Source organism: Geospiza fortis, unplaced genomic scaffold (assembly GCF_000277835.1).
Source record: "Geospiza fortis unplaced genomic scaffold, GeoFor_1.0 scaffold145, whole genome shotgun sequence".
Classification (NCBI taxonomy): domain Eukaryota; kingdom Metazoa; phylum Chordata; class Aves; order Passeriformes; family Thraupidae; genus Geospiza; species Geospiza fortis.
The window spans coordinates 3,912,950-3,922,823 of record NW_005054362.1 but is presented as its reverse complement, the minus strand read 5'-3'; the positions used below and the strand labels follow the sequence as shown (position 1 = coordinate 3,922,823).

General features: G+C 56.5%; 1 protein-coding gene across 2 annotated transcripts in view; it reads left to right on the top strand.

Moving 5' to 3' along the window:
* The window catches only part of SSH1 (slingshot protein phosphatase 1), a 29,503-nt gene extending 23,730 nt beyond the window's left edge, over positions 1-5,773 (top strand). The window contains exons 13-14 of one of the 2 annotated variants that reach the window (XM_031059471.1): positions 269-863; positions 1,295-5,773. In XM_031059471.1, coding sequence (XP_030915331.1) covers positions 269-863; positions 1,295-2,554 — 1,855 coding nt within the window. In that variant the 3' untranslated portion in view covers positions 2,555-5,773. The remainder of the gene's footprint in view (positions 1-268; positions 864-1,294) is intronic. The other variant, XM_031059472.1, reaches the window with a different exon arrangement.
* Positions 5,774-9,874: the final 4,101 nt, after the last annotated feature.

Genomic DNA, 9,874 nt, shown 5'->3' with positions numbered 1-9,874 from the left:
CCACGGGACATGCAGAGGGGTCATTTTGGGGTGTTGTGCTCTGGGTCCTGAGGAGTCTCCCAAAGTCTGATCCCACCACAGCTGTGCTCAGGGAACTGCTCTGGAATGGGCAGGTGGGGGGAAAAAATCCCAGTGTTGAAGGTGGTTTGTGCAAGTGGGATCTCAGGTCTGGGCCCAGCCCCTGGGTTCTGGGCTGTGGAGATGGAAGGAAGCTCCTGGCACTGGGCACCCTGCAGGGCAGTCACTCGTGTCCCTGTCCTCTCCCCAGCAAGCAGCGCCACAATAAACTGTGGAAGCAACAGGCAGAGAGCAACCTGCCCCAGAACACCGACGGCACCACGGGCTCAGGAGACTTCTTACTGGAGAGCTTGGACATCGACCTGGAAAACCGCCTGGCTGACCTGGACATGCCTTCCCAGTCTGCCTACCTGGACAACCGGACCGGCTCCGAGGGCTTCGGGTACTGCTTCCGCCGCCTCTCGGACACGCTGCTGGAGAACAAAATCCCCGGGGACAGGGAGGGCTTCTTCCACATGGAGCAGCTGGAGCGGGATGCCCTGGTGGGACAGCCTCCATCTGCACCTTCCCAGGGGAGGCTGCTGGAGATGGAAAAGGCCCCAGAGAGAGTGGGGCCGCTGGCAGAGCTGGGCGGCTTCTGTGAGAAAGAGCCAAAGAAGAAACTGGACTTCAGCCCCAGGAAGGGAAGGATGGTCCTTGGGGAGCCAGGGGAGGACGGTGTCAGGGAGGAAAATCCCATGGAAAAGTGGAAGCGGCGTTTGTCCATGCACAAGGAGGAGAGCAGGCTTAATAGGGAGAACTTGAATAACAACAACAGCAAAAGGAGTTGCCCAGAGGATTTTGAGGTGCGTATGGAGGTGAGATGGAGGTGTTTGGCATGGCTGACTCTGCTGCAAGTGAAACTGCTCTTCTCATCCTCATAGCCCAGTTTCATTTGACTTGGATAAAGCCTTTCATTCCATGATGAGCTTCTCCCCTTTCGAGGCGCTTCTCACCAGGGCTTTGCTTGCCCGAGCTGTGGATGTAGATGCCAGAGAGTGCCCAGTGAGTGCCCTGTAAAGTGCTGTGGGCAGCTCACTTGCATGACCCTCGCTTGGCACGGTAGGTATTTCTTGGAGACACTGTCTGCTGGGAAAGCACGTGGCTTTAGTTCCTGCTGCAGGGCCTGAGGTGGAAATGGGCTTTGTTCCAGATCTCTTTGGCTGTCCCACACCTAGTGGGCTGTGCTGGTGTCTGTTCCCTGCTTGTTGATCTGTCCCTGTTTTCTCTCCTGCAGCGTGATGCCGTGTTTGGGATCCTCAGCAAGGTGAAACCTTCCTACCAGTCCTGCACTGACTGCATGTACTCCTCAGCGGGACTGGCCCCCGACCCCTTTGGGGAGCAGTGCGAGAGGCTCGGTGCCAGCACCGCACGGCGCAGCAGCACCATCTGCACCCAGCCCCCGCTGCTGTCCCACCTGCACTCCCACCTGATGGAGCACCTGCCCAGCAGGGCACCCCCCGAGGAGCCAGGCAGGACTAAACATAGTGAGGCTCTGCTCCCTCTGGCACCAGGAGCTGGGGCTGTGGACGTTGGCACGTGCAGGTCACTGGATCAGCACTGCGGCCTTTTGGAGAGAGGGAAAGATGCGCCAAAAACTCTGCTGCCCAGGAGAAACTCCCACTGTGACAGGAGCCTCCTTCACGCAGAGGTGGTGAGGGAAGAGTCTCTGGCCAGAAAGGACCCCAGACCTACCAAGGACCTGAAGTACCTGTTGTTCAGCAAAGACTTGGAAAAGCCGAGCGCCAACAGTTACTTGATGCAGCACCAGGAGTCGCTGCTCCAGCTGCAGAAAGCGGGATTGGTCAGGAAGCACACCAAAGAGCTGGAACGCCTCAAGAGCCTGCCCTCAGACCCCTCAGCGCTGCTCAGGGACAGCCCCCTGGTCAGGATGGACTCCAGCATCGTGGAGGAAAGCGAGGACTTGATGGCCCATCCCAGCCTGGTGCCTCTCCTGACACCGGCCCCACTGGTGCCTGGAGACGCCGAGAACGACGTGGAGAAGCTGGGGGTGAAGCGTGTCCTGGAGGGGATCTCCCAGAAAACCTCCACGCCAGCCGGGTGCCGCCTGGAGCACACGAGCAGCTTCACCAAGGACTTCCTGAAGACCATCTGCTACACGCCCTCCTCCTCCCGCAGCTCCAACCTGACCCGCAGCTCCAGCAGCGACAGCATCCACAGCGTGCGGGGCAAGCCCGGCCTGGTGAAGCAGCGCACGCAGGAGATCGAGACCAGGCTGCGCCTGGCCGGCCTCACCGTGTCCTCACCCCTGAAAAGGTCCAATTCTCTCGCCAAGCTGGGATGTCTGAACCTGTCCTCCGAGGACTTGTCGAGTGACGTGGACGTGGCCACCATCACGGACTCCAAGGAGGCCGTGTCCAGCGAGTGCTCCATGCTCTGTGAGCCCCCGCCGAGGAGCGCGGACAGCACCTCCAAACCAGGGGTGAAGCCTCTGGCTGGGAACTTGAAGAACACGCTTTGGATGGGCAAAAGTTGATGCCTTGCTGGGGGGGGAGGGGGCTGGATTTTGGGGGTTTGCAGCATTTATTCATTACGCCAGTGCTGTTTTATCATCTGACTTGCAGCAGCTCATCTGGTGCCACCTCCTCGTCCCATCTTTGTGCTCCGAGAGAGGAAGAAAGAACCACGATGGGTCACAATGAAGGGCACAAGGGAAATCAAATGTGTTGCATGGCTTAGAGGAGGACTTGGTGTGTGACTTGCCTGTTGTCCTGCAGGATACTCTTCCTAGTACTGTTTGCCAAGTGTAATTATGTGGATTTGTGTGTGGTTATGGATAGATATTTGTATCTCTATCTATATCTAAAATGCTGAAATATTCTGTTTCAAAGACTCAAAATAATTATTCATGACTTTTTTTACAGAACAAACACAAGTCTCTGTTTAAACAGGGCACTTGTGGAAAATCCTTAAAATGGTGACACGCACACTACCTCTGTTCTCGCTGGCTTTTTGTCCTGGTTTATTGTTTGGGGCTTTTATCCAAAAGGCTTTTCCCAGACTTCTTGCTGTTGTTTGAAGGAATTCCTTTAGCTGTAAAGGCCTGGAGGAGTGTGGACACAGGCCTTGCTGGGAGGTGGCAGAGTGCTGAGCTGTGTCCGTGGGGACGCTGTGACCTGATGTCACCCTGCCTGTTGCTGTCACAGGTGTTGTGTTCTTGAGGTGTTTTGCTGTCGTTGTGGTTGGTGTTGTCCCAGTGCTGACAGAGCCTGACCAGTGGTTGCCTGTGGACTCTCGTGATATGAAGTGTCAGTGTCGTGGGTGCTCTTGGGACCCTCTGTCACTTGGCTGTGGGTGACGTGAGGTGGCCAAGGAGGGGTGGCTCTCCTGGACCCCAGTAGGTGACAGAGTATCTTTTGTGGTTGTGCTGTTGGTTTTGTAGGATGGTCCCTGTGCCCAGGGAGCTGCTGGAGGAATCCTGGCTGTTGTTTATGGTGGGCATCAGGAGTTTGGGTGCCACAGCCAGGCTGGGCCTGTCCCAGAGCTCACAGGGCTGTGTGGGAGAGCCCTGCTGGGGGGAGCAGTCGGACAGAAACACGGACACGCTCTGAGAGAGGGATGTTGGAGGAAGGGTGGGCAGCCAGGGGCTGTCTGTGCTCTCAGTCCAGTGTTACCCCCTCCTGCCAGGGCTACTGCTTGGATTCCATAGGGAATTCACATTTTCTGTGAGTATTTTTGGCAACCAGCCTTGTTAAGAGCTGCTCCATGTGAGCCCTCTCTGAGTCCAGGGAGAAGAGCTTGGGAAGTGAGCAGGGGATGTGCTCCAAACCTCAGTGCCCCCTGATCCCATCTGAGGCCTTGTGCCTTTGGATGATGTTTTGAAGTAGATTTGGGAGGTCAAAGAGGTAGATTTGCTCACCCTGGCTGTGAGTGTGAGTATTCCCACACTTTAAAATCTCCATGGAAAGGCTTTCTTGCAACTCCCCTCTGAGGTGGGGCAGAGCGAGGCTGCAGCAGCTGCTCTGAACTGTATTGATTGAAAATCCAGTGTCTTGAGGAAGGGAGCTGTTCATTTTCCTGCCCTATATGCCTGGAGTTCCCTTTTTCCCCTTAAACATAAGATCCTGCATGTTTAATTTGTGTGAGGAATTGTAGGGACAGGCAATCAGTGAATAATTGTCCCTCCTGAAAGAATCTGAATTTGATTTGCACTTGCTCCACCCGGGAGTGCTGGTGTGGAGCAAAAGCTGCTTTGGGAGGGAAGTTTTGGAGGAGCCTCTGCTTGTTTGGGCTGAGGCAGCGCTGGGTCGTGCTCAGGGCAGGATGAAACCCCACAAGCCAGGGCCGGATCCATTCCCTGTGTTTGGATCATCTTTATCTTCCTTTGCACCCAGATTCAGATTTGGGAAGGGGCGAACGGGAGGCCCCCGGGCTGTTGGGTGCCGCAGGGTTGGAGCAGCACCTGGGGAACCTCCCTGTCCCCTCCCCAGGACAATTCCACCGTCACCCTCGGCTCGCCAGGGCTGCCCGCAGGTTATTGTTCTGTTAGTGCTGCTGACCCTTCCCATCACTGCCTGGCTGAGGGAAGAGGTGATGGAAACGGTTTTGAATGAGTTTGGAAAATTCCGTGAACTGATACAAGTGAACATCTGATTTCCTTCTTGTTTCTCGAGTGCCTGCCGAGTTCTGCCGCATCCATCCCGCCGCGTTCCGGGCTCAGCTCAGCACCCTCCACCTTCCCCTGCTGCTGCTCCTGCCTGGCTCTGGCTGGATCAGCCCCAGGCTTCACTCCGGGCTCGGGGCTCCCTCCCTGCGTGCTCAGGATGCAGGCACGGCTTGGTGGGAGCTGCTCCGGGAGCTCTGCTGTGCCATTCCCGGGGGTTGTAGCCAAACTCCCCCGTCCCGTCGGGTTTGTTGCATGACAAGGTTGATGTGCTTGTCCTCCCCACGTGTCGTACGTGTCCTTACGATGGAGTGCCTTACTCATAGTTTACAAACACTGTGTATCTGCTGAGCTGTTGGACTCTGCTGTTTGCTGTTCTCTAGGGAATTTTTGGTGCTTTTGGTGTTTCCGATGGCAGTGAGGCCGTCCCTCCTCCTGACCTGCCCTCCTGTCCCCGCCGAGCTCGGCACTGCTCACCTGCTACCGCTTCCCTCTGCTCTGGGCATGGCAGAACCGAAGGGCTCCGTGACAGCCGCGGTGCCTGTGGCTGCTCCCGGTGTCCCCATTTATCCCATTTATCCCATTTATCTATGCATCGCTGCCGGAACGCGGGCGGGGTGTGCAGGGACACATCCCATCACCGACCACGCTGTGCTCGGCAGATCCAAACCCTGTCCCGTCCTGCCAGAAATCCTGAAATGCACAAACCGGCCCCTTGTTCCCGGTCCAGGTGGTGTCGCTCCATGTGGCAGCAGTGCCCGACCCCCGGGAGCCCTGTCCATGCCAGCGGGGCTTGTCCCAGCCATGTCACCGAGCGGTGGGGACAGTCCCGGGCAGTCCCTGAGGAGGGGGTGAGTGACGTGTAGCTGTTCTGTGCATTGCTGTACTCCATAACAACGTTCCTTTATTCCACGGTATTTCTTATCCCAATTTTATATGGAAATCTGCAGGATTTTTGTACTGTATGCCCGCGGGAGGGATGCATCATGCACTTTTTTTTTTTTTTTTTTACTTTTGTTTGTAAAAATGTCCTGGATATTTTGTGTTCATCTTGTGAGGAAAAACAAATAAACTTTTTTTTTCTTTTCCAAATGAGTTTTGTAGCTTTGTTTGGAGGTGGGGAAGGAACAGATCCTGAAGGGGTGGAAAGAAAAGGAGGGAATGGGATCTATCCCAGGAGCCACTGCCTGCCCTGTGTTATCATTGCCCATCTATCCTGGCTCTGCTTCCCTCATTTTTGGGTCCTGGCTGTTTTCTGATGCTCCTGAAGGCTGGATCCAGAGGAACAGGATGGAAATCAGTCATTCTCACCTGGTTTCTTCAGAGACCCCAGCCTGGGTTCAGGAAAAGCCTCTCACCTTCTGGAAAGGATGCCAGCAGTGGAGCAGTGGCACGTGGAAAAGTGACACCTGCACCTTGCCGAGCCTGGAAAATCCCACTTGGGAGAGGCCTTGATGCTGCCACAGCAAGGTGGGCTGTGGGATTCCACAGGCCTGTGCTGCTCTCCTCAGCAGAGCCACATGCCAGGTGTGCAAGCCCAGGAGCTCCCACAGGGACTGGCATGGACAGCAGCTCCCAGGCTGGGGAAATCGCCTGCCAACAATCGAGGGCACTGCCCTGGGCTCCTGGGCTGCTGGGGGTGGGTTTGGAGCATTTGAGTCTCCTTCACCTGAGGGTATCCCCAAGGAGGGATGGATCTGCAGGTGTGGGAGCAGCTCTGGCATGGCCTGGGCAGGTGAAGAACAGCTTCCTGCTGTTGTTTGAGCTCCTGGAGCACAGCCTGCCCCTCAGCCAGCACCGTTCTGGGGGCAGTGTTTGCTGTTGGCTCATTTACCTCCCACATCCCTTGGCTGGGTCAACAGAGACATCGCTCCCTGCTCAGCTCAGCTTCCTGAAGACGGAACCTCCCCAGGGAGCCATTCCTGGCTCCAGAAGTGGGTGTGAGTTGGATATGGAGAACCACAAGATGGGACTGTGGAATGGCTGGAGCATGCCCAGGCTGCCGGTGAGTCCCTGGCTGTTTTTTTGTTCTTGTTAGGATTGGAAATCGGTCCTTTTCGGAGTGGTTCCTCACGGCTGAATGTTACATCCTGTTGTGATGTTGCCATGGCAAAACCAGGCAACATCTGGAGCAACACAAATTCTCTCCAGCGACCAGGGAGGGTTTATTTATAGCCTCACTGACCAGAGGAGATGCCTGAGCCTGGAGCTGTCGTGGGCAGGGGCAGCCTGGCACTGGGTGCCCTCCTGGCTGGGAACTGGGGTGCTGGGAAGGTGCAGGGTCCAGCTGTGCCCCTCGTCTCTCCCCCATGGAGGAGCTGCAGGTGCTCCAAAGCTGATCTCCTCAAGGACCCTCTGATGGGAGAATGGTTCCCTGGCAGCATTCCCAGTTCCGTGTGGAGTTGGGGTGGTGAGCAGGTACTCTAATGGTGGTTTTGGGTAAAAAGATGAGGTTTAGCAGGAGGGTGAGGCTGATTGTAGCACACAGAGAAGCTGCAGGAAGGACTCCAGGGGCTGTGGCTGCATTTCCACACTGGCAGAAGAGAAGCTGCTGTCTGACAGTGATTCTCCAGCTGCCTGCAGCCCCAGGATGATGCCTCTGTGTTTGTTCCTGCTGGGCTGTGGCTGAACAGCCGCTCTGGCCCCTGGAAAGGTGGAAATGTAAACATTTTCTAAGCAGAAGCTGCAAGTCAGTGCTGCCAAGGCCAGAGGAGCCGGTTCCTGCAGCGGGCACAGGCCGAGCTGTGCTGCCAGTCAGGTTTGCTCCCGCCTCGGTGTGTATTCCCTAAAAGTCTCTTCCTCCCTCTGTTTGAAGGACAGGACAGCAGCAACGCTGCAGCAGCTGCCTTTTCCTTTTATGCAGAGGGTTCAGGAGCAGAACTGCGTTGGTGCTGTGTCAGAGTTCCAAGCAGCTCCCTGGAACATGGGACACAACACCCAGGGCAGATCCCAGGACATGGTTGTGCCCCTTCCACATCAACCCTGGGCTCTGCAGTCCCCACACAGGACAAGCTCAAACCACCACAATATCCCCAAATCATGAGGGTTTGTGAGAAGCATAGAAGCAATTTGGTTTTGTCACAAGGGCTTTGAGGGGAACACCCAGAATTACTGATTGGGTCACAGTGCAAATGTTGAGCGAGTTCATCCCGTGGGAGAGGTGACTTGGCTGTGAAATTCCTCCCTCCTGCACCTGCCAGCACACCTTGCTCAGCATTTCTCTACCTGTCAGGACTGCTGCTGCCAGGTGCTCCTGTTGCTGTTGGCAGGAGCAGCAGGAGCCCGGCCACCAGCCCTGATCCCGCTGGGAGCTGGTTGTGTTTGCTCTGGGCAGCTTCAGTGGGGATTTAAGATTTCCAGTGGAAACAAACGGGGTTTTGTCTGTGCAGAGCAGCTCTGCAATGTGCACTGATAAAGAGCAGTCCCAGCGAGGGGCCTGGCTGGCTCCAGGCTGATAAGGGCTGGGATAACCGTCATCCCTCACTCCTTCCCCTCGGCAGTGGCCGGGATTCACTCCTGGCATGGGACACAGGATGAGGTAGTGGCATTGTGACCATGGTCCAGGTGTCACCAACACAGCTCCTGTGTGTCTCTGGTGCTCAGAGGTTGCTTGGGTCCTTGAGGTCTCTTGATGAGGCCCTGTGGGATTTTCCAGCCTCATGGAATATCAGGAGATGTCTTTGGGCTGGGGCCAGGCTCTGTTTGCCAACTCTTTAGGTGACACTGGGGTAATTCAGCCCCAACAATGCAGAGGTGCCTGTGCAGGCACCTCTTTTGGGATGATCTAGGTGTTTTCCTGCATCCTGCCTCGGGATGCTTCCCAGCTCGGGGAACCATAAAAGGCAAAGCACAGGGCAGCGGCTGGGCTGAGAGCTGAGCTGGGAGCTGCGGCTCACTGCAATGCCAGGCATCCCAGCTGTGTACAAACGGATTAGAGCCCTCCAGCTCTCCGGCTCCACCGCCATCCGGAGGGGTATCCAAAGGGAGCAACGTTCTGCCTGGAGGGTTATTTAGAGAAGTGCCCAATGCATTAATAGGGATTTTTGATAAGTTGTGTTTTGGAGTTTCTGCAGGGAAGGTTGTGTCTCAGGCTGCTGTCAGGCTCCTGTGTTTATCTCGGGCAGCCGGTCTCTGTCACAGCAATTCCCTTTTCCATAACGTATTCCCACAGATCATTCCAGCTCTCCAGCTCTGCCCCGCGCACTCTGTGCAAGCAACATCTCTCCCTCAAGCTCTGGGACGCAGCCCAAGGCTGAGTGCTGCTTCCAAGGAAGGAGCACTGGGGGAGCCGCTCCGCGTCCCACGGGCACAGGGCAGGGAGGAGGGAGCAGTGCCAGGGGCTCGGATGCGTGTGGAACCCACAAGGAACTGGCAGAGGTGATTCTGCCCAGACAGCCCGGCAGGAAATCCCTCTGGAAGCTGCAAAATTGGAGGCAAGCCGGGATTGCTGCACAGGACTGTGGGGAGCTGTTGCTGGAGTAGGTTGGGGAAAGAGGAGAATCCCTGGAAAAGGATGCAGATGGGAAGCAAATCCTGACTGTGAAGTGCCATGGACCAGCAAATTAGCAGCTGGAGGGATTTTTCCAGTTATCCAGGTGGGATGTGTTTGGGTAGGGACCAGCGTGGCATCAGCTGTGCTGGGTGTGGTGTCAGGAGTGGCAGAGCACGGGCTCCATCGTGCCAATGGGATGTTCCTCTCCGCTGGCCATGAGGCCAAGGAACGCCGGTTCACATGACCCAGGCTCCAACGCTTCCAAGTGCCGCCGTCTCCCAGAGCAGAGCGAGGAGGAGGCGGTGCTGAAAGCCCGCCGAGACCCAAGGTGGGAAAAATCTTGGCTGGCCAGTCCCAAAGCATTTGGAACCAGGAATTATAGTGACAGATCTCCCGGCCATGGAAGCCTCCACCTGGCAGTACCGTGGATATTTACGGGATGACACAAGTAATGCGAGGGGGAGAGACTGCCCAGCTTCCCGGGGAGACTCTGCAGGCACCTGTGAGGATTATCCACTGCTGCAGCTCAGCCAGGAGGGCTTGGGACACAGCCGAGAGCGGGGGGACCGCCCCGACCTCCGCAGCGACACCGCAGGCCCTGCCAAGAGGTCAGAGATGAGCAGCAGCGGGCAGAGAGGGCAGCGGGGGCCGGCAGGGGAGCTGTGCCTGGAAGAGCATCCCGTGTCCAAAGGGTGCAGGAG